The sequence below is a fragment of the Gambusia affinis genome, linkage group LG01 (genome assembly GCF_019740435.1).
Source record: "Gambusia affinis linkage group LG01, SWU_Gaff_1.0, whole genome shotgun sequence".
NCBI lineage: Eukaryota > Metazoa > Chordata > Actinopteri > Cyprinodontiformes > Poeciliidae > Gambusia > Gambusia affinis.
Genome location: NC_057868.1, coordinates 42,320,994 through 42,345,321, shown reverse-complemented (window position 1 = coordinate 42,345,321; position 24,328 = coordinate 42,320,994). Strand labels below are relative to the sequence as shown.

The window sequence follows — 24,328 nt, the reverse complement described above, 5'->3', positions numbered from 1 at the left end:
ACATTGTTCAAGAATGAAAGCAATCCATCCTTCATACTATTTTTTTTTTGCTTTTTTTGTAGCATTATTACAATGCTACAAAACCGTTATTGTCAGGCTTCTGCCTGACAATAACAGTAAAAATAAATAAATAATAATGTATCGTAAAAGGTGTTGATATGCTAGATTAGTAGTGTAAAGTATTGATAGTCAATTTGCTTTTATTTAGTGTTTGCAACCAAAAAAGGTATGTGATGCATTTTTTTCCTCTTTCAAAATGGGACATAACATGCTCCCATCTTGATATAATAGTTTGTTCTCCACATTTCACACAGGTGCAAACGCTGGATGTCCACATGTATTTGATATGGCTATTTTAGGCTGTCCAATGATTGTCTGTATTTAGCTGGGAAGCTTGTTAAAAATGTGACTTTGTTTAAGTCACCTCCTGTGCAAATGTAGCCTAAGCAAAGTTGTTGGAGAGCTTGTTTGATCTAGCCCATTTCTTTTAGTAATTTTTAGTTACATTTTCTCTATTGAGATATTTCCTACTGATGCTGTTAGGGTTATCTCTGAGTAATACATCAGAAAGTCTTTATTAGACTCCTGGAGGTGATGGTGATGTGTTGAGTTTCAAATTAAAAATAAATTAATTAATTAAAAACAAAACGTTGAAAATGGTGTTTACAGCATTGTAAAGTTGCCACAGTAAAGACCGTCCTTAAAATAGACACCTGCTGGTTCCTCCTACCAAAAATATGACGTATTGCACCGTCACACCTCTTTCTCTCCTTCTAAATCAGCCACACTGAGTCAAAGAAAATGTGAGGCCAGAGGAAATTCCCCTGCCTCATCAAAGCTGAACACTTTTGTCTAGAACCTCCCAAAAAAGATAGAAGACAGACACCAAGGAGGGAAGGAAACTAAAAGTGAACAGGGTAAACTAAACATAGCATATGTAGGCGCTGTCCTCGTGACTGAGTGTGTTGTCAGAGAGATGGGGAGACAGTGAAATGTGGTTTTAGGCCTTTGTGTTTATGCTTAGTAGCCACTTACAGTGCAGTGTTACTGAGGAGTTCTCCCAGGGCCTCTCCGGAGCAAGAAAATGAAATACATAATGTGCCCCGATCAAATAACGGCACAAGAAGGAATAGAGTCATAAAAGGAAATGAATTCAGACTTTTCATTGAAATGTTCCACTGACCGTGTCTGAGTTGTGAAGATAAACGAGAGGGAAGGACGGAGAGACGTGGGTTGCGTTCTCTTTTTATAACACTCTGTCTCTGGCAACTCACTAACTTCTTAGAAGATGTTTAGACGGAGCTGAGAAGTTGCAGTGTTTAAAGTCACTTCTCAACAGACAGGCCTCGGAATCGACGCAGACAGACTGACACTTAGAAAGCACAAATGCTCATCATAATAATAAATAACAATTTAATATGATAAAATCTTCACATTATTCACTGAAAAAAGGCAGCACTAATGCTGCTTTTAATACATGATGCACTGTAGGCCGCAGAGGTTGAACAGTTTTAAATTCACCTTTACATATCTCTGTGACTTTCACAATAATAAGATGTGTGAAGAAGATGCACAATATTCATCTGACACACAAAGAAAAAAAGACTATTTAGTTATAATAATTATGTAGAAAGAAAAAACAATCCACTCTAGGCTATGTTAAAATAGATTATGTCTCAGTGAGACGTCAATTAAAGCAATATATATGTATTACATTTTGTTTTCTGAAAGTGTGTAAACAGCCAAAACATAGTATATAATGAATGAAAGCCTAACATTTGAGTTAAGCACATTTATTTTAGGAAGTGAACGTTAACAAATAATGATAATGTAGTGCCACATTTATTTGAAGGCCTACATATGCCCTATATAATAATTGTAACAAAATCTTTTTTTAAATGACACTTTATTATCTTAAAGTTGATAAGAGCTTTCCTTTTTTGAGACGCTCTTACCATTTTCATTGTATTTCCTGTTTTTATGTCTGTCAAATGTGGCGAGGTAACAGAAAGCTAAAACTTTACTTTCTCTATGCTTTTAATCAGTTTTAGTCTATAAAAATCCACAGAGCAAAAGCAAGGACATGTGTGTTTGTGATATTTCATGATGATTTGTTAACACCAGGCTACATAGAGTACTAATAATCCCAACAATTTACAATTTACTTCCTTGTTGAAGCATTCCACTAAGTTGTCACATAACTTTGATATTTTTTTTTGTATTAAAATGATTTTAAAAAATAAATAAATTAAAAAATAAATTAAAAAAACATTTGCCAGAAAATGTATTCCGAAAGGTTTAAAAATGTGTCACAATTTATTTCACAATTTAAATGTCTAACAGTGAATATTTTAAGACAGGAAATATTTTTTTTCAGTCCATTTTAAAAGTAAAAATCTGTAGTTACTGTAGTTAAACAGGGTTTCAGAGAGGGAGTGGTGCTGGTTTTGCTTCAGCACCGTGGACAGCTCCAACGGTTCCGCTGCAGCAGGCTGCAGCAGCGTGCTGAGCCGTGGTCTGTGTACTGATAAGCCTGTTCTGGATCACAGATGCCTTGACTCATCCTGGCCCTGGATCTGCTGGGAAACAGGCCCAGTTTTTTTTTTCTTTATTAATTTCTTTCTTTGTTTGTTTGTTTCTTTGTTTTTTCTTTGTTTGTTTGTTTCTTTGCTTCTTTCCTTCTTTCTTTCTTTCTTTCCTTGTTTTTGTGCCTCAATGACACATTAACAAGGAAAGTACATTGTGCAGTGCTGGACGCAAAATCCATTTAATTTAATCCACTCATATGCAGTGGAATCTATCCATTCCAAAAATGCAGACCCAATTGCATTAAAAGCACTATAAAAAAAAAAAGGTCAGTTCAGAGTTGCTTATTATTTATGGCTTTGGGCCCTTTTCTAAATGTCTCAATTAACATTGATTTATGATTTTTGCCTACTTCTGTTAAACTATTAGATAATCTACCATCGGTCACAGCAGTATTTCTGTGGCAAATGAGCGAGGAAGAAGAAGACCAGGCAAAATCTCTTCCACATTTTTTTAATCCAAAAAGAAGTTACAAAAAGATTCTTGATATACTGTGATGTCATTTGGTATTTGAGTGACACAATGTGAATTTCGCAGAAGTAAAAAATTGAAAAAGAGTTGTATTCTCACGGCAAAACATGGCTCCATATCTGGTGGAGAAAGTCTAAATCCTTTAGGCTTCTTGGCTGCAACTCAATATTTTGGCTCCTTCCACAGAGTTTCTACTTGATGACTTTGGACTTGCTCTACTGACATGCTTTGGATCAATATCATGCTAGAAAATTAATTTGTAACCTTTCAAAAAATTTTCCACATGAGGAAGGGATTTTTTGCGTACTTTATTGCTCTTTGTCTTGCGGACAAGTGTGCTTTACACACACAAACTGTTGAAATCAACACGTTTATCTGAAGGTGGAAGACTTTATGACAACAGTTATCCAAGAAATCTGTGAAACTCACTGAATGATCAGATATTGTTTTCCCACTTGTACTTCTGAAGAATGTAATTCTGATCAACGGTTGGTGTCAAAGTCAATATCGCTCTTGTTAGAAGTTTAAAAACTGACAGGAGATGCTAACTATTGTGAGCAACATCGTAGAATAGGTTTCTTTTGTGTATTTTATGCATGTAAGCGCCATTCAACACATTTCCTAAGTTGTGAGGGACCATCTCTCTATAGAGTAAACAGGATTATCTTTGTTATGGCTGTGTGAGAGGCAAAGACAGTAAAGGCGAGGCTTGACTAGCCTGTTTGATCTGCTCTAAACACCTTTAGTTGTCATTAGCAACATTAGCAACATAAACATCTTTCAACATCTTTTCACCTTGCACTTTTCAACCATAATTTCAAAATGCTTTGCATAAAATATAGTGTCATGTCTGTATAACAGAAATTGAGTAGCTTTACTTTGCCTGTTAAGGATTTTTCCTGTTCAAGCAGATGTTTTGACTGTTTTGTTTGTGAGCCAACCATGTTGAATTTTTTTTCAAATCTGAACAGACAAAAAAAACATGAAATCTTCAGACTTCCAAGGCTGAATTTAAACTTTTGTGGCTATTTTTGTTGATTTTCTTTTCTGACTCAGCTCTTTGAAATGCCTGCTTCTGAATTCAGATAGATTGCAGGCAGCAGTGAAGGCATTTCTCAAGGCTTATTGACCTTTTCATTACGGCGTGCAGCTGTTTGTGCTAAAGTGTCCACACTTCTGTGACAGAAAATACGCTGTTACTGTTCCTCCTGACCCCTGCACAGGTTTGGATAAAAACAGCTCTCCTAAAAAAATAATAATAATAATAAATAAAATGAGGCACTCTATTTTCAACTCAGCTTCAGGATTCCCTAGAGGAGCTCCAGATCTGCCCACTCTACTGTATTCCCTGTTCTAGCACGAGTCATTGCTCAGGCTTTTAAATCACATTGTTTATAATGGATCCTGCGTGGCTGGAAATCCAAATCTAAATGGGATTCTTACCATGTGGGAACTTGCTTTAAAATAGCAGTGCTAACACTTGTGAATTGCTCCTTTCCTCAGTACACCTTACATTACTCTGTGCTCTTCTCCCTTTGGATCGTTTTAACCGCTGCAGGCAAGCTGTCGGCTTCGTCGCCATGCGTTGATGCTGAAACTTCTTGGAAAACCTGCATTTCTTTGCTGTTAATTTCAGTTGTCCTTACACGCAGAATTTACTTTATCAAGTATTTCAGACCTGAGCCGATCCGGTGGAAAAAGAACAGCAAATAAATTACACACCACTGCTCACCCACCTGACTCTGACACTAGAGTCTAAAAGCAGCCGCCTTAACCTCCGCTCCAGTAAAACCCCCTGTGCAGAAAATAGCAGCATCAGTTGCTTGTATGGAGCCATGGCTTCTTGCATTTAAATCAGCTGTTATTTTGATACACTGGATTTTTTATTTTCTGTGGGTGTGGGTGTGTGTGTGTGAATTTGTGTGTGTTGCTGTGAAATCGTCTAACACGAGGCTTCCTGATGCTTTTCAGCCAGCAGCCAAACAGTGTCATTTTATGATTAAGCCATCCCAGTAAAGAGGATTTGCAACATGCATGTCTGAAGACATAAAAGGAACTGAATGAGTCAGTATGAATCCAATCTTCTAATGTGAAAGACTTCAGAACGTAACACAGTGTAAGGGCGAAGCAGGACTTCTATGACCAGAAGGAGCTTTCCCACAGAACAGGATGAAAGTTTTACGTTTAGGAGAGCAGGTTCTTAACATTTAAGGGTGGAAATTCTCCTGGATGTTTTCACAGATCTCCCTCCTCCCCTGGCGGTTGCCGCTCGAATGAAGTTTGGATGTGGGTTATAGGAAAACCACTCTTAGTCTGCACATTGTCAGCCCACTTGCTCAATATGTGTAAGTTAAAGATAGCATCTCTCTCTCTCTTTTATTTTTTTGCTCAAAACGCACGGGCATTTCGGTTTGTGTGAATCTGTCTGAGCCTCGGCTTTTCATATTGTGTGTGCTTCAGTGCAAGCAGTGATGACAATTTCCATCACTGAATTGCTGAATTACTGTCAGGATCAACAAAAACTCAATGGAAGCCACTGATCTTGCATTGTGTGTTTTTGTTTTATGTTTTTCTTTTATCATGTGCAACACATGTTTGAGACAAATGCTTTAAATGAAGTTGAATCCCTGGAGCAAAACAAAAAAAAAATGCTTAGGAATTGATTTCTGGATTAATTGGATTATTTTAGGAACTGGGACATACAGTACAGACCAAAAGTTTGGACATAACTTTGTGTCCAAACATTTGGTCTGTACTTAGGTCACTTTATGGACTTACTTACTTTACAATAAGCTCACATCACACAAGAAGACCTAAGTCCTAGATGTGACAGTCGTAGGTTTGATTCCTCGATTTTCTGGCCTGATGACCTTTGCCACATGTTTTTCCCCCACTTTCCTGTCTAACTACTCTCAAATAAAGGCTACCTGAGCTAAAACAAATCCGTTATTTGAAGTAAATTAAATGATTTGAGTAGGACTGACTTAAATGTGTCAGTTAAATCTACGTAATAAGCTAAGTTAGATAAACTTACCTCTCCACAGCGTGTAATAATTTCCATTTGGTTTTATTTTAAACTGTGTGAACCATGTTTAAAATAACAGGATCACCCCTTTTATTTGACTGAAGTTTATCTTTGTCAGATTTGATAACCTATGCAGTTTTTTTGTTGTTTTAAAGAGAGCATTCTACCAAATTGGCACCTTCTGTTTCTTTTCCTTGTAGTTTTTGCACTTTATTACGTTACAACCACAAACTTCTACATGACTCACAGAAACTCACAGAAACATTGTCAGACTCATTGTCAGACTCACAGAAACATTGTCTACATAGAATCCCAGTAAAACAGATTCTAGTGTGTACCTGCAAAGTGACGACATTTTAAAAGATGCTACAAATCCTTTTGCCAAGCTCTGCCATTATGAATAAAATCCAGCTTGCACCTGTTGTTACTGTACTCATGTGTCCGTCCATCACAGTTCATGACAATCTGAACGGAGACATGCGGCCTTTCATCGCTACATGAAGCTTCTGTAGCCCTTCTAGATGATGCAGCAGTAAAGCCACCCACTGAAGCTCATTCTCAACACCAGCATATGGTAATAAACAAGAGCCTCGGGCATTTCCTATTGGCTGACGGCCTGGCCAACATCATTTCTCTCCCTTGTTGCCTACAGACCACATGCTGGTCTTTTGCACTTTGCCTGTGATCACTTTGATGATTAGGTGGCTTGACCTTTTGCAGACTCATGTAGACTTACTCAATGACACTCTGGCTCCCTCAACAATTAGCTTGACTCACAGACTTGGAAAAAAAGTACTCCGGAGTTCAGCGAGGATGAACTTCCCCAACTAATTTGCCTTATTTTTAGATTCTTGATCGGGGTGCAGCGTCTTTATTAGGGTTAATTAGGCTCGATATTGGCCGACAGGAAACTACTCAATCGAGAGCCACGAGTTGAACTTCAGTTGAAGGAATGTAGTTTCAAAATGTTTTTATTGCCATATTTTTAATAATTGAATTGAAATTTAAAACGTACACATAGGAGTGACATATAGAAAATGCTTTAAATGGCTTTGTAACTCAGATGCTTTCTTTCTTCTGTTTCAAAGGAGGGTGGCATATGGAGGCAAAATGGCTTAAAAAATACTTTTTTATAAATATGCATATGATCAATTAAGATATAGAACAAGATAATTATGTGCTACAATTGGGTTTTGTTTGAGAAAGAAGGGGTCTTTGTCTTCCTAATAAAGTCCATCCATTTGAGACAAAAAATGCAAATAGACAAAAATGGGAAAAGAAAGAAAAAAAAACAGAACATGACCTTCCTGTCTTCAGGAGTGATTATTTTCTCCTACTTAATTAATTTATGGCTGGAGACTTGTACCTAATGCATTCAGTATTCTCTAAAGCAGAAAAGGTCTTTTCTCATTAGTAATTTTATAATTCATGTATTGCTGAAGGTCAGTGTGAATACTGGTGAATGAATATTCTACATCCGGATTCTTTGCTTGCAAAGACTTTTAGTTATTTCGCATATTCTAGCTTTCATCTCCATTCATTTCAGTCATTTCCATTAAAGAATGCACTTTTCCTTTTCAGGGGCTGAACAGGGTCATTTTGTGAAGATCTTTTTAATAAATCACCCTTGAAATGGCCATTTATTGATCTCCTGACCTCTTTCTCATTTGGTCTCATTTCTTGCTATCGTCGCTCGCTTCAGCTTTGTGAGCTCTTAGCTGCGTACCCTGACTGTGGCCGGGCCCCTGAGGCACCGGGGCCACAGACAGATGGCACCGCAGTTGCAAAGCCAGGGGGGTAAAGCGAAGAGGTTAGCTGGCGTGGCGGAAAGCAGCGAGGTGCTCCATTCAAGGACATGTTTTCGGTGCCTTAGCGGAGGGACGAGGGCGAGAAACTGAGGCTTTTAAGGGTCTTTAGGGATGTCAAGGAAAAGTCTGATGTTATTTATAGCTGCACGCCGTGACCACGGAAGCACAGATGCAGTACAGTGAAGTGCAGTTTGCGTAGTCAACAGTGATTTAAAGGTGCCAACAGAAAGTTAGCAGCTCAGTGCATCTCGGATCATAAAGCAACTTGCAGGGTACGCTGCAAAACAAAATGACTGCAATAATTCCAGTGTTTTTAATACCTAAATACCTAGACTGATAGTAATTTTATTAATAACTAAGTTTTGCATATTAGTTTGCTAATATAGCTGCATTTCTGAAGAAATGAGTCAGGAAGTAAGTGTAGTTTGGTAGACCAGGCAAACTCTCTCCCAGACAGTCTGCACCCGTCCACACACAGCTCTTACAACAGATTGTACTGCAGGACTGATTAAAATTTCAAAAGGCCTATTTTTTTTTCTTTTTTCATTCCACACAAATGTCACAGAAAAGCAGCTAGATGTACAATGCAGCGAACATAAAAACATCTACAAAGTCTTGTGAAAATGAAACATATTTGAAACATGAAGAAAGGCAGCAAGGGAAATCATTTTTATCTATTTAATGTGATAAATATCCTGCGCAGTTCTATTAAAAACAAGCAAAAAAACCCAAAAACATAAACATATGAAAGGGAGCAAATCTTTAAACTCGTACTTTCTTTACTAAACCATTTCTTTTTTTACATAAATAATAATAAAAAAACGGATTATTTCTAAATAAAGTTTAGCTCTTTACATTTGATTATTGCCATTCTTTAATTAAAGCCATAGATTGCTCAGAGATAACAAAGGATCAAAAAGATTTTATTGTACCGGTACAAATGTATTAGTCAGCAGAAGAAGATAAACTAGGCATTTCTTTGTTATTAATGACAAAACAAGATATGAACCGGTCAGATAGTTTACCAGAAGCCTGACAGAAGCTGCTTTCTAACCAGTAGCTTTTGGTTAGACAACAAAGTCATTAATATTTCCATTTTTCCAGTTACCTAACCCAAATCACAGTTTATGTAAAGTTTTGACTAAGAGACATTTTACCTTCTACAGCAAGATCAGAAGGCATCTTAAAGTAAATCTAAGCGTCAAGAAAGTATGAATTTTGTAGTTGTCAATCTCGACGCCACTGAGAACTTGGGCGTTGTCAAGGCTGCAGGTGGCTGTAACTCCACTTTTCGACCACATTAAAACCATCTTGTCAACATCTTCTTTACATAGAGATAGTTTTTAACTTAATGCCATTGGTCTTACGTTCACCCTAGAACACATGGAAAAAGATGGATTTTTCTTTGTTGTCATTAAATTTAAATTTTGTGAAAAACAAAAATAATTTAGCATAAAATAAAGTATCCAGGCTTTATTTCATGTTATGATCAAAAACATACAATGAATTTTGTGGTGAGCCAAAAAAAAGTATTTTGGTTTACCCACATATAAGCTATTTGTCAACCACATTGACACTCTTCTTGTTTTCAATGTACTAACAAAATAATATGTATTTTCAACTTTTTGCTGGCTTGCTAATTATTTTCTGTTTGGGTTTGAAGCTGTACATCATCAACTAGGTCTGATTAAGATTCCAAAGAAAGCATTAAAATTCTTAGGGAAATTTTGTAAAAGGAAAAAGTCTGGCTTTGTAAGTTTGCAAACATGGACGTGCAATAGCCCTGTACCACAATGCTGAATTGGAAGAAAACTTTAGAACTGTGTGGTTTAATAATTTCTGGGATGAAAAAATTAAGTAAAGCACAACTAGGTGAGCGTTTCATACTCAAACACAAAATTCCATTGCAGTTTGCCCTTGAATCCATCTCCCTTACACTGATACCGATAAATATGATAAGGTGCAAATAACAGCTTTTAGACTTTGCTATTAAATAAACTCCAATGTGTATCATTTAAACCCACTACAAATTGCAATTTGTCTCCTGAAGGCTGAAAGCAATTATGAAAACTATGACTCATTTTCCTTTCACTCACCATCAAAAGAAAAAAAAAAAAAAAAAAACCTCACCAAAAAATGCTGCAATCATGTCTTAAATTCAGTGTGAGATCTGAGAATTCACTTTATTTTTTTTCCCTTCAGTTCATTTCCGTCCCAGAAAACTGAATGGGTTGCGTTATTATGAGAAAAATAAAATAAAATAAAATCTGTAGTGTAGTAAGATAAAGTTGAATGGATTTAAAACCTTCATTCATAGTGGTGTTTTCTTTTTCAACATCCCCCGGAAAACATACTCATCAGATCAGTGTGTCAGGTGATCCAACTTGCCTCGTTTAACCTCAGATAGGAAGCTGTGCCTCTGATGTTATCCTGCCACACTGTTTTACTTTCATTACTAAATCTGAAAAGGTCATAATATTCTCCATACCCAGTTTAATTTTTGGAGACTTTTCTTTTTTCTTTTTTTTGCTGCAGTGGTTATATCACTGGAGAACAGCAGGTGGGATTATTGGCTCTCCATCATTCACTTTTTTTTTTTTTTATAGGTTATATTTTATCTTTTTTAGAATTCCCCAGGCAAGGGATTTCACTTGGTTCACTTCGTATTTTGTGTATGGAAGGGGGGGATGTGCTTGGAGTGTATATGTGGGAGATATCTGATGGTCTTGAATGTGCTGACAGGGCGGTGGAACAGGGTGTGGTACTAACTGGTGCAGTTATTAATATTTTCCTCTACCCCCTCACACACGCCCAAATCATATAATTATAGTTCCTACATCATCGCCCCCCTTTTTTTTTTTCATTTTAACTGAGTTCAATAGTAGAGTTTGTTGCTTCCTATAGTATTCTCTCAATGAAATCATGCTTTTCATAATTACTTAAATTTTTTGTGGCACACAAAGATGCCACCCCTCTGTTTGCAATAACAATCTGCACAGACTTGCATTGGAAAGAGGGGTTTCACACGCTGACTGTTGGTCAATGCGTGTGCGTGACACATGGATTTAATAAAGCCTATTTGCACTAGGGCATATTAATTAGAGCGGCGCATCATCTCCACATGGCACGGCGTCCATTAATGCCCGCCCGGCACATTTTTGATGCAGCTTCCTGTGTTTGTTTCCACCTGATTCCGCTGTCGTTTTTTTTTTGTTGTTGTTTTTTTTTTTTAAATAAACAGACCTTGTATGAAAACCGAAGTTGCTCGAGAGACATAAATAGCTGCTTTGTGATTGGCCGAAAACAACGTCCTCTGGCAAAGCTCTTCCGTATAGCAACAACCCCCTCCCTCTCTGTCTTCTTCTTCTCCCCTCTTTTTGCTGGAATCTCTCTTTGCACCCCCCACCCTCCACCACCTTCAAAAGATACAGGCAGACCTCTGTGTGGCTCACCTACCCACAATGCACTGGGTGCTGCCATTGGCTTCAGATGAGGAGTATGTGTGTTTGTTTGGGGGGGAAGAGGGGGTGGTCTTCTTTCTCCTGCCTCACCTCTTCATTCTGCTGTAAGCTCCAACTCAACTCAGTCACCCCGCCTCCCCTCTACCCTCTCTCCTCCTCCTTACACCCCTCTGTCTCACTGCTGCGGCAGCATCTGGATGTAGTCGCCATGGCAACAGCAGCAGGCCAGACCCCACCTCCTTCTTATGTCTCTCTGCACACGCGCACACACACGCACACACGCACACACACACACACACTCTCTTTATATGCAGACACAGCTCCTCTTCCTCTCCTACTCCCCCCTCTCTCCTTTCTTAAACCCCCACCCCCTCCTCCGCCTCTCCCACCGACTGACTGTGTTTCCTTCAAGCTTGACCTGGATTCAGTGCGCCGCTGCCGCCGCCGCGTTTGCCACAGTGATGATGGCGGTGACGCACTAGCATGGTCGGTCCACTGATCTGCTTTTAGTGGCAGAATGGTTATCCACCACCTCCCCTCCTTCCCAAAAAAAAAAAAATAATAATGACCCTCTTTTATCTGTTCTCCTATTTTGCACTTTCTACTATTTTTTTTTTATTTAAACCACTCCCATTTTTTCCTCTTTCTCCTCCATTCCTTTGCCTACCATGTGCTTAAAAGAAAGAGCCGATCCTCCCTCCTCCATCGCTCTGCATGCCCCCCATCCTTCCTCCTTGATCCTACCCTTCTACTCATGATTGTTTGAACAAAGATACATGCTTCATAAAGGCAGATATTGCTTCACTATATATATATATATATATATATATATATATATATATTTCCCCCTCCCTGTTGTGTCACATTGACGTATGTAGCTCTTTAAGGCATGGTATTTAACGTGTGTTTCCGTTTTCTTGGCTGTCTTAGAAGCCGGCAGCCCTGGCGGCGATGTGCGCGCGCAGATTTCTGGGCCCACACTTTCCCTAACATGAGTCACAGCCGTCATTCATTCAAATGCACGTTTCCTGTAGATAGAGCAGAGAGGTAGCATGGATGTGTTTGGGGGGGTCAATGCTGCTGGACTCTCGGGCAGAAGTTTGTTTATTTCGTTCAGTGATTTGTGATAGTTTCAATCGAAAAATTGGCCCATTAATTTTATTTTTATTTTTATGACTGTGGTGCGTTTTGTCATTGCCAGTGCTTTTGAGCTGTTCTGTGTTTTGTTTTTCTTGTGTAATTTGTTTGTGCACAGAGGGATCCACGAGCGTTTTACGGGAGCTAATGGGATTTCAGAAATAGAATGAAAAATAACTTAGTGAGAGCAAAACACAAACAGGAGGAGTGCAGCTCGACTGACAGAAATAATGGCTACATATGATTGGATTTTCAATGCGAGTAAAACAGAAATAATAAACAGGATGATGGATGGAAAAAAAAGGAAGTGACATATCAGTTATGCTGTTTGTAAACTAGTAAACATCTTCCACATTATTGGTTCTCCTTACATGACTTGTGTTTAATGTCTCATGGTTTTCTTTCAGCAGTGAAAGAAAGCGGTCATGCACTTCTGCTGAAGTGCATGACCTTGCTTCTCTATTCAATGGTTGCTTCTCTATTCAATCTCTAAATGTTTCTTTTTTTTTTTTAAATAACCAAGCGCTCCTTTAAACTTCTCCACAACTTCCTCCCTGATCTGTCTGCCTTGCTCCTGTGACATTAAATTAACTGGCTGCAATGGACTTTATTTAGGCATATCGGGGTAAAGGGAGCTGAAATCAAACAGTTTTTAAAGTCTTTTTGGTTTTTGGGGGTGTTTTTTGCTTGTGAAAAGTTTGTTTATCCACTCCTTTGTGTAAATACGTATTTAAAAGAACTAAATTCTTATAAAATGCACTAATGTTTATCATGACAAAACATGACAAGGTCTAAAGGATGTGAATGTGTTTCAAACTGAAAGGTTGATGTTAGACACTAAAGTAATCATTCTCTCTCATGCGGCCCCACGGCCGGAGCACCTGTTGGACAACGTGTCCCTCGCGCGGCAGCCTGTGTCACAGCGGTGAATGTATTGGGCGAAAAATTTAGAATGGGAGAGATATTTATTTTGATAGATGACGTATGGTTCAGTGGGAGGGAAATAACAGCCGTAGGAGAGTGTGCCATGATTGAATTAGTCTTTCTAATTTAATCTGTTCACAGCACTTGGACTCCATCATGGTTTATTCAGTGAGGTGAGCATACTAATTGGGCTCCTGTTTTCTCTCTCTCTCTCCCTCTTTCTTGTTCCTTTCCTCCTTCTTTTGGACATTTTAACCTCACCCTATCAACTTTGAACCCTTTGCCTCCCAACTACATATTTCCTGAAACACACAACAACAACAAAAACAATCTCTTCCCTTCTTTGGGCCTCCTCTCTGCATCTTCTGTTGCTGCAGTTGAACTTGTGGACCAGCAGAGGGTGCTGCGAACAGGCTGCCTGGTGACGGGGGTTCACACTCCACCCATCCGACGTAACAGCAAGCTGGCCACCCTGGGGCGAATTTTCAAGCCTTGGAAGTGGAGGAAAAAGAAAAATGAGAAACTCAAGCAGAGCTCCACAGGTACGGCAGAAAGCCTGAGATCGCCATCCGACCTCTCTGAGGCTCATCATGCGACCACATTAGTCCTAATCCTTTGGTAATGAATTAGGTTAGGAGAACCTAATGAAGGAATGTGGCAATTTAGGATTGAGCCGTTTGAATTAATTTAGTGCATGTCAATTTCACATCATGCCTGTGAAGATCGCTGTGGATTAATACTGCAGTAAAGCCCCACGGGTGTTCTTAGTGTGGAAGTTAAAAAAAGAAAAATGTAAACAAAATATTGAAGACTTCCCTTGAACTGTTTAGATTGAACACAACAGCACTCCATGGGACAAATTAATTTATTAAAATTGAGTATCCCTTGTTGTTTATTGTTTTGTTTTGTTTTTTTGTCCCTCATATTGATGTACGGTAAGTTACTTTGGAATAGGCATTTGTTGAGACCATTCCAATATTTTAAATAAATCCATAAAGAGTTACCCTATGTGTTCCTTTTACAGATTTCATATACCTTTTGTAACACTAATTTCACCAATTAAATTAGATAAATCCAATTTAAAGGGGCTTCAGTAAATGTGTAATACTAAACAATAAACTTTGCGTTTTGCAAAAAAATTTGAGTCGTGTTTCAGCTGCGGTAACTGACTCCAATCAAATGATTTTTATTTTTTTTTCTTCTTCTTCTTGAAAAGATGTAGCATTATCCAGCGGTCTCCTGTGCCATGATCCCAGCTCTCCCACCCAAGGTTGCTGCTCAGATGGGACAGTTTTACTCGGTGGGTTTGGGGGACCTTTGAATCCAAACCTCACCGTCAGCAGCGTTGAGTACCTCGGTCCTGACGAGGAGCTTCCCTCTTCAGGTATATTTATTGTGTAAAATGGACATGAACCATTAAAGTAATACTCTTTTTTTTTTTGTAACAGAGATGTGAGTATTTTCAGTTGCAAGAATAAGAAGTTTCTGTATTTTTGTCTGACAGTAATTTATAAAGTAGTTGAAACAGTGGGTCTTGTTGCTATGATGCCTGCAAAATAACTTATAGACGCTAAATAAGTAATGCTTTTTAAATTGTTTCAGACATTTTTCTTTTTAATTTATACCTCACGAGCCAATATTCTTCTTTCACCAATAGAGGGCAGCAAAGACAACTAAATGTTAGCTTCAATCTGTCTTCTGCTATCCAGATGTTTATTTGTACAAATTGCACAAGGAGTGAGTGCATTTTACAAATGGCTCTCCTCCTCTCTGCTGCGTCAAACACAGTGGCGTTTTTATATGGATAATGTGGCTCACTGCCCAAGGCAACATGGCCTTGAGAAAGCCACAAGCGCAACAAAGTCATCTGTCAGATGCCAAAGGAGTTTTGTATTGTTTATTTGCAGGTCCAGTCATTAAAGCTGAGTTTGGTGTTTGTTTTAAAGCTTCTAGTTCTTTGCTACATTAAGGAGATATTTCAGTATTTAAAAGTTGGTCTTCAATTTGATCATCTGAAATCTTTAGTCTGAGTGAAATAGTTGGATTGCTCTACTGTGACTCTTTAAAATACAACTTGAGAATTTTTAAAGTTTTGTTCTATTTATAAGAAGAAGACAAAAATAGATTTTTACACATTCAAATTATTTTTTCCAATAAAGTATCTCAGTGAATTGTGTTTCAGCTTATATTGTCCAAACTGCATACATTTCTCCTTTGTCATGCGAATTGTAACATCGCTGTAAAGTGGCTTTTTATGAACTGTTATTTTTTTGTTGTTTTTTTTTTAAATTGTGCTGCAGTGGCTGCTCCTCTCCAAGACTGCGACCGGGTGGAGGAGAATGTAGCACCGTCAGAGGAGAATGCAGAGGACGAGTCACGCCCAGCGGGGGATCTCCCTGAGGGGCTGCAGGACGCGGGAGAGCGCATGGAAGAGCGGTCGGAAGAGGAAATCTCTCCGGGAACGTCGCCACCACAAGTACCTCCTAAACTTTTGCCCCAGCTGAGTTCTGGAGACGGTGAGGATAGTTCTGGAACAATACGAGTTAGGAGGGAACAGGAAGAGATCTTAAAGCTCATCGTGAGACAATATTACTGACACTAACATTTGCCGGGTGGAAGCATGTCGGCTTATTATAGATAAAGGGTTCCTACAGTCGCCCCCTCCCTTTTCTTCCTTCCTTGAGTCCTAACTTCATCCCCTCCCTTCTGGTGTGTCACCTCCCAGTCTTTCATTTTTTTTTTTAAACTTTGATTTTACAAGCTGAATAATCCTAAATAATGAAAAATAAAATATGACAATATGGCATTACTATTCCTGCTTCACTGAACAGAATGGGGTGAATGTGGAAGTCAATATAAGCCTCCCTCTCTACAGGTTGAAAGCTGTCCAGTGTGTTTACAGTTATTGTGATAGTGAAGTTATTTCTGAAAGACCCTTAATTTCATTTCTATTACAGTACCAAGCGAATTAGCATCTAACCAAAAAGCTGTAAACTCAGCATGAAGCTGGTATATTTTGATGCACAGACCTGTTATTTCTGCTATTTTCTGTTTAATTCCACTGAGTACATAATTTACCCTCAATCTGACAAAGAAAGCATGTAAACATGTAAAGTTACCTTAAGATATTGAAAGCTGAATCCTAAATATGTACACAAACACAGCTAGTTGAGAAAAATAAGAGAAACTTACATGATTAACAATTATTTATGTGCCTTTTAGATTCAGGACCTGTGTCGCTCCCTACTCACCTGCCCAACTCCTACCTCCCCAAAGAGCCTCTGCACAGGGCCACAGAAAGCCTGACGTCGATGACCCTGCCGCTACGGGGGCCCCTGGCAAACCCTTCGGGGTCCCCACATCTGGGCAATATGATCCACCCTCCCATGCCTCCCAGCTGCATTATGGAGGAGCTGCAGAGGGCCTTTGCTTCCAAGAATCGACAGGAGAGGTTAGTTTTCAATTTCTGGATATTCCATATTATCATTTATTTAGTTCTTACTGATTTTAGTCATAATCTTTGTTAAAAACACTTAAATAAGATAGAATTGGTCCCTGATGGAAGAATGGTCTTCTAGATCCATGTTCGTCCCAAAAAAATATATTTTCATAAAATATTCTTCTAATATAGATTTTCCCCCAATCCGTAAAACCTATTATCCAGTCGCCTGCTGATTCCTAATTTATGAGACGCGTTTTAATTGTGACACTGCCTACTTTACAAGCAGGAGGCAAAATAAATAATTTCACAATATCCATTTTTAATGTTAAAGCTTTTAAAACTGCATCCAGTCCCCGCTAGGATGTCGAAGTCACAAAAGTTTCCACTCAAATCCGCTCTGTGTCCAGACACAGACTGGCGAAGTGAATGTTTCTTTTTCTTTTGGCTTCCACAAGCCTCTTACAATAGTTACAATTGTATCTATCTCTCCTTCGCTGTCGACGTTAAAAAGCCATCTGTCCTTTCGCGTTTCCTCAGTGTCCACGACGGGTGTGAGCAGGGCTCGCCCCCAAGGCTATGGTGCTCCGACGGACGGCTGTCTCGCTCCTGCAGCTCTGATAACCAACACATGTCGTCTTTGACTGGCGGCTGCATAGGAGCCGGAGGGTCTGACTGGCCCAAGAAGGAAGCGGAGGAGAATAAGGAGAACGTACGGCTGGACCAGTGCTTCTCCAAGACCTCAGGCCTCCCCTTCGACCTAGACAGCTGGAACGACTCTGTCATCTCTGGTGGGTCTTTGAGGGTTTCTTGTTGTTTAGGACGTTATTTGAGTTTTGAGCCTCACAATCCCATTGTTGTGGTTTACATCCTACCTTTTCCAGGCTGATTTTCAGATACAGTATTCTTCTATTTTATAATAATGTTGCTCACTCCACACACCACCTGGCCACAAAATGAACCCATTGTCAGAAAAAAACTGTGGAGCATTTACTTCTAAATTGATGATATAAGAGGGGAAAGTAGAATAACTTTAGTGACGCTTGAGAGATTTTCCCCTCACATTAAATAAACAGAAAGTCTAATTAGATAACACACATAATTTTTAACTATAGTCAATACAAAAATAGAAAGCAATTAGGCCGTGTTATAATGTTTGCTTCAATTAGATCTTTTCTTTCAGTTCTAATTTTATACTGTGGTATTTTATCTAGAGGTATTTACTCCAGCTCGTGTGTAGGTGCCATGGTGTTCTGCATTGTTGCATTGGTTTCTAGTTAAGCCTACGTCTTAGCACGTCGGTGCAATGGACATGTATGGTGTTGCAGGTACACTTCCTCGCAGGCTAAGGAAGGAGCTGCTGGCCGTCAAGCTACGAAACAGGCCGAGCAAGCAGGAGCTGGAGGACAAGAATATCTTTCCGGCACGGAGCGATCAGGAGCGACAGGAAATCCGTCAGCAGATAGAGATGAAACTTGCCAAGTAAGAAGTAGAAGCTTTCCGATGCTCCTAACTACAAAGCTGTGAAACACGTGTTCTCCCTCCTGCGGATTAGTTCTCGCTTGGATTTTTTTTGTCACACAATTCGGATCATCAAACAAATTTTGGCTTTGCAAAAGAAGCCAGAACAACATCCAAAAGTAAAGGTGAAGGAGGCAAAAACAACAAAAACCGCAGCCGTCAAAAAGAATACACAGGCCAAACATATATTGATGATCGTTCAAACATTTGGAAATTATTTTGGGTTCTAATGTGACTATAGTGAGCATGTTAGAAGGTTTGGTTGTTACATCTGGTGTAAAACCAACATCTGTGTGACTGTCTGAAACTTTGCTGTAACGTTGCTTGCCATGAATTCTGCTCTCTGCTAAAATAAATTCTGCAAAGAGACTTCAAATTTCTCTGCAGGGATTTTATATATAAAACTTCATGGCAATTGTTGCTTCCAAATGTGCCACAGCATCTAGTGGATATAGGGAGCAAGTATCTTTGGATAGTTATTTCCCTTTTTAAGTGAAATAATTGGTTCAAAACTGCATCATCTCTGCCTGACATTGAAATGTGTTTCATAAAAATTTCAATTGTGACAGAAAAGCCAAACTGGAACAAATGTAGGAAAAACGACAGATGTTGCACGAAACGTCTAGACTAAGCACATCTTGAAGTTACCTGAAAATGACTTCTATGTAGTTGATGATGCAAGAAAGTGTTTTTTTTTATGCTGAAAACTTTGGTTATGCATAATTGCATAAATCATCTACCATTTAAAGTGTAGTTAAAATACCCAATTGGGATCATCCAACTGTTTACCAAAGTGTGGTATTGTGCACAACCTACCCTAATATGAATGTTTTCATGTATCTGCGGTACAGTTATTTATATACCAACCCATAACAATTATAACTAAAGCTGAAAATCTTCACAGCACAGGAAGTGGTGCATCTGTCAAAGGCAATCTTCCAAATAGATGAATATCACACGTTTCTGGTTACTAGAAATTCGCACGTCCTGTCATTTCTTGAAACTTTCACATTGTGATCAGTCTATCTGCTGACTATTTTGGGCGCAACAAGTGAGGCAAACTCGTTCCAGGAAATGTTTCCTCTGTGAAGCTTCATTGACGTGTACGTACATTTTGTACCTCTTTGTAAAGACATTTGTGGAGTTATTCCCTCCACCCTGCCCTCCCATCACAGCTGAGGCGCATAATATTCACAGACTGACAGCAGTTATCTCATGATTGGATATATCACCAGACTCAGGCTCTTTAACACCGGCATTTCAAACTGAGACACACAAGAGTGTTACATAACCCGCTGTGAAATCATTCACAGCCAAGCACAAAGCGGCACCCACACTAATAGGCAACTAATAATATGGCCTCTTACTCTTTTCTTAGAAGCACTGAAAAAAACGCCCTTTTGGTAATTTAAAAAGAAGACATTCAATGATTTGAAGTGTGCAGTGCAGTGTTATAAAAACAAGTTGGATAAATCTGCGTTAAAGCAGCACAAAAGGCTATCTGTAGCTAATATGAAGAGCTATTTCTGCTTTGTGTTGTAATATTGATGCACTCCTTTTGTTTCATAAATGAAAAAAGACTCTGTAAAAGATTTTTACAGAGTGATATGCTTTGAATTAGAAAAAAAATAACTTAAGACTACCAAGTAATTTAACTTACCTTGTACTATGGATATGTAACTTTTTTCAGTTCTGGTTTGAAACTCGAGTGCCTTTACATCTTGGCTACTTCCCTTAATACAAATATTGAAGTGTATCATTAGACTTAATGTGGCAAATCTGGACATATTTAACAATTTATAATCATTTTTGTCAGACAAAGAAGTCTAAACTCAAGGAGCTTTGGATAATACAGCTTTCTAATTCCACATTGCTGCAAAGAAAGACTGTGGACGATAACCTTTTCTAATTATAGCTCAGATTGGTTAACTGGAGGAGGAAAAAACTACCCCAGGCAGTCGTGAGAAACAAAACAACACAGTAAGCACCAATACATTTCTGCACGGCTCCAACCTCTAATTGTCTTCTTTGCCTTTGAGCTTTTGTGTGTCGCTGCGGAACAGATGATGGATGATAACGCACCGTCTCTCCGTCGGTGTCAGTGATCGACGACCTTTCTATCTTTAGTTCCAGAGCTAGAATCAGCTCTGCAGCCACGCTGCCATGTTGTTTCTAATCTTAGCTCCTGCTACCGTTCAATAATGCACTCCACCTTCGTGCACTGCTGCCTCCTCACAAATGTCAGGGAGTTATATCAGCAGAAATAATACTGGCGTAGGAGGAGGTAGGGCGCCCTGCTACAGTACTACGAGAAAGAAGAAAGGTGAAAAAGGCAAATTTTACGTTCTCTGTGCAGTTGGCAGGTGAAATTAACGACTAAACAACCGCCCACATGCGGTTTTTTTCCACTTAGATATTTAACACCTCTCTCGACTGGGGCACTTATTGATTACTTTCGCACCTCACTTAAAAGGGAAAAACATCCAAAAATGAAAAGTCTAAAAGATTCGGGTGTTTTCTGTGCATTTTGTAGAAAAAACTCTAACCTTCACTCTAATAATCTGTGATGCAATCAGTGTGTCAGTTTAAACAAAACACACACATGCACACAGGCACGCCCACACAAGAAATCTCTATCACTCTATAGTAAATTAAGCCTTTTGTTTCACGTGACGAAATCACCTGAGGTTTAAGAATAGTCTACTGTACCTCGAGTCAAATTTAATTAGCTCCTAAGCTGATTAAATTTAGCCACTCTGTTAGCACATTTATCTTTCCTCCCGTGGGAGAAAAAAGAAAACAGCAGCATGTTTCCAAAAATAGCTGCAGATTGTCATTTAAAGCACACGCAGCTTGGAGTGCGGTGGTGAAACCCCCCCCCCCTCCTCCCTGTGTTACTAGGGAGAAATGAGAACTTCTGCAGGAAAACTCCATTGTCTTCAAGATACTGTTGCTAAGCAACCCAGCGCAGCGACCGGGTCAATACAGTGAATGCTCATACGCACTGGGGCTTCACTAGTGATTGTCTTTTATGTACGTTTGGAATGTAACAGCGTTCGAGGCGCTTCACTGTGGTTTTTCTCTTTGTTTGTCAGTGAGGGGAACAAAAGAATCACGCGCTCTCACTGTTTTCCACCTGATGAGATCTTAAGACAGCAATGAAATCCAACTGATCTCATCAAAGGGGAAGCTGTAGATGAGGGAGGATAGCCATGAGTGCTACTCCTTTCATCACTGCTTGGGATTTCAAAACTGTTCTACAAACACTTGTGATTGTTGCGTTCCTGTTCGAATCTTTGTTCTCAGAAGGCATTCCTCCAGGGGAATACGACTGTTGAATGATGCCTTGTACCGTGTAAAGATCTCTACATGTTAATTACTGAAGACAGAACAGTCGACTTTCTGGTTAGCACTGAGAAGAAACTGTTCTTGGGAGAAGAAGGGGGAGGTATCAGACATGATCTTGCTCGGTTAATTTAAAAAAAGATGAAAATTGGATTCCAAGTTGTAGTCGAATGCCAGGGTTTCATACTTGACTTCCTCATGTACAAATTGGGGCCATCTACTGTGGAACTTACCCATCAGGCATTGATACCCAACCTGGGGGATGTTTTCACAATTGATTTAGAGTAGTTTTCAAAACCAATGTTTTTTTAGTGGTCATGATGTGTCATATTTTGGTGGATTCAACTTGGTAAAATGGGAATTAGAATCAAAATGGTTGTAAATAGAGGGCAATGCAAACTTTATCGAAAATAAGTTACAATTACTGTGAGATATTAGCAGGACTTGAGAGCGGAATATGAATTTAGAGGGGAAACATGGTAGAAGCTGGTCAGCAATTCAAAGAAAGTTTGACTTCCAATAAATAACCAATTAAATATGCTTAATGATAACAATGGTGGTTAAAAACTATTTTGACATGCCAGGTCTTTAATGTTTAATGTTGGTGGTTTAATAAAAAATACTTAGAATCCATACCTACCAGGGTATGATTAATTTGGGGGTTTTCTTTTACGACCCTCTGAAGGCAGTCAAAGTACCTCCAGAAATACATTAAGTTCTGATCTCCAGTATATGCAGACACAGATAAAGAACTACTTTTACTTTTGCGTCATGGGCATCCAGATTTTAGTTCATGTGACCTAACTTTGATGTTTTAGAGAACCAAACTATAAAGAGTCCTGTGTTTGCCTGGGTGAGGGGATGAAGAGAGTCCTGTTGTGTGGAGGCATTCAAACTCTCTTTATAGTTTCCACCTCTGGAGGTCTGCTGGGGTGTAACCCACAGGCTGTCTGATGTTGACCTCTTTAAGATGCTCACATATATAATTCATACAAAGCCAACACAGAGACACATAGCTGAACCTTTTGATTGCTTTGATGGCGAAGGGACACCTGGAAACTAAACTTTCAGGCGGTTAAAGCTGCTGTATTATTATTATTATTATATTTTTTTACAAAAAAATATTTGAATATGATTTTTAAAGAAATAACTTTCGACTCATTTCAAAATAAACCGACGATACTCTTAAGAGTACTACGCTGGTGCCAGTTTACTCCCTCCTGCTCGAGCGTAAAAGCAGGGGAAGCCTTAGTGGGCGGGGCTTCCAACATATTATGCAGGCAGTAACCAGGGAGACTAGCGGAGTCACGCCCAGTACCAGCCCCATCACGACCCGCTTCAAAAAGCGCTTGTGGCTGATAGTAGAGAGAGGAGTGCCTGCGCCGCCGAGACAGAGTGGAGTTTTCCCGCCGCAGAGATGCTGCCCGTTGACGCCGAGATATAAAACTTGCTTGAGGAGATTCTCTGTAAGGGGGATAAATCGGCGCCGTTCATCACTCTTCCAAATGTGGGGAGCCCCACTGCCCAAGCAGCACAGCCGCGGTTTGGATGGGAGATGGAAACATAGGGGATTCCTCTCGAGAACGCGCGTCGTGAAGAAACTGCAACCTGTTTAATACGAACAGAGAGGAAGGAGGAAAGGGGCTGGAGGAGATTTGGTCAACATGGTTCAAAACGTGGTTCTGGTGTTTCTCCGCAGGAGGTTGAGCCAGAGACCGAATGTGGAGGAGCTGGAGAGTCGAAACATTTTAAAACGTGAGTCTTTATCGTATTTGTTGTGGAATTTATGATTCAATGTGTTGGAAATTACGGAAATAAGCACACTTTATTTACAAGAATTAATTTATATGATTTTCTTTTTTGCAATGTAAAGCGTTTCCAAAAGTTTTTTGGTTTTTTTTTTTCAGAAAGAAACGATCAAACGGAGCAGGAGGAGAGGAGGGAGATAAAACAGCGACTAAACAGAAAGGTACAACACTTTTGGTTAACTTATATGCAACTGATAACATGCATTACTTTTTATTGCTTTGAATTAATTTGACCGTTTTTTGGGGTGGGTGGGCATTCTCAGCTCAATCAGCGGCCAACAGTTGATGAGCTGCGGGAGAGAAAGATCCTGATCCGCTTCAGTGACTACGTGGAGGTGGCCAAAGCTCAGGACTATGACAGGAGAGCAGACAAGCCCTGGACTCGTCTCTCAGCGGCGGACAAGGTGTGTGTTTGTCAAGACAAGTGACCTTCAGCATGTACAAAAAATAAATAAATAATAATAAAAAAAAATAAATCAATATTTAGGTCAGATATTATGAAATTCCCCAAATTCCGTGACTATCACTGAAGACTACCAGCATGTTCACGTCGCTGTTATCAGCTTATCTCACAAAATCCCCCACCCTTTTAAATGATTTATCCTGATTATGTCTTTCTCCTGCTGTTCACTGATGCTCACTCAGTGGCTCAGGATGCTTTTTAGGGGATTCACTGATGATGGTCTTTTTTTGCCTTTTCCCCACAGGCTGCAATCCGGAAAGAGCTGAACGAGTTCAAGAGCACAGAGATGGAAGTACACGCCTCAAGCAAACACCTAACTAGGTTAGTATTCTGAGTCGCC

The 24,328-nt window shown here is 39.3% G+C and overlaps 1 protein-coding gene across 1 annotated transcript in view; it reads left to right on the top strand.

The window, feature by feature from the left end:
- phactr3a (phosphatase and actin regulator 3a) overlaps nucleotides 1-24,328 on the top strand; it is a 34,200-nt gene that overhangs the window by 8,880 nt on the left and 992 nt on the right. The window contains exons 2-11 of the mRNA XM_044125855.1: nucleotides 13,790-13,954; nucleotides 14,629-14,796; nucleotides 15,713-15,928; nucleotides 16,635-16,863; nucleotides 17,392-17,642; nucleotides 18,180-18,333; nucleotides 23,417-23,472; nucleotides 23,625-23,686; nucleotides 23,789-23,929; nucleotides 24,233-24,309. Of these exons, the coding sequence (XP_043981790.1) occupies nucleotides 13,790-13,954; nucleotides 14,629-14,796; nucleotides 15,713-15,928; nucleotides 16,635-16,863; nucleotides 17,392-17,642; nucleotides 18,180-18,333; nucleotides 23,417-23,472; nucleotides 23,625-23,686; nucleotides 23,789-23,929; nucleotides 24,233-24,309 (1,519 nt within the window). The remainder of the gene's footprint in view (nucleotides 1-13,789; nucleotides 13,955-14,628; nucleotides 14,797-15,712; nucleotides 15,929-16,634; nucleotides 16,864-17,391; nucleotides 17,643-18,179; nucleotides 18,334-23,416; nucleotides 23,473-23,624; nucleotides 23,687-23,788; nucleotides 23,930-24,232; nucleotides 24,310-24,328) is intronic.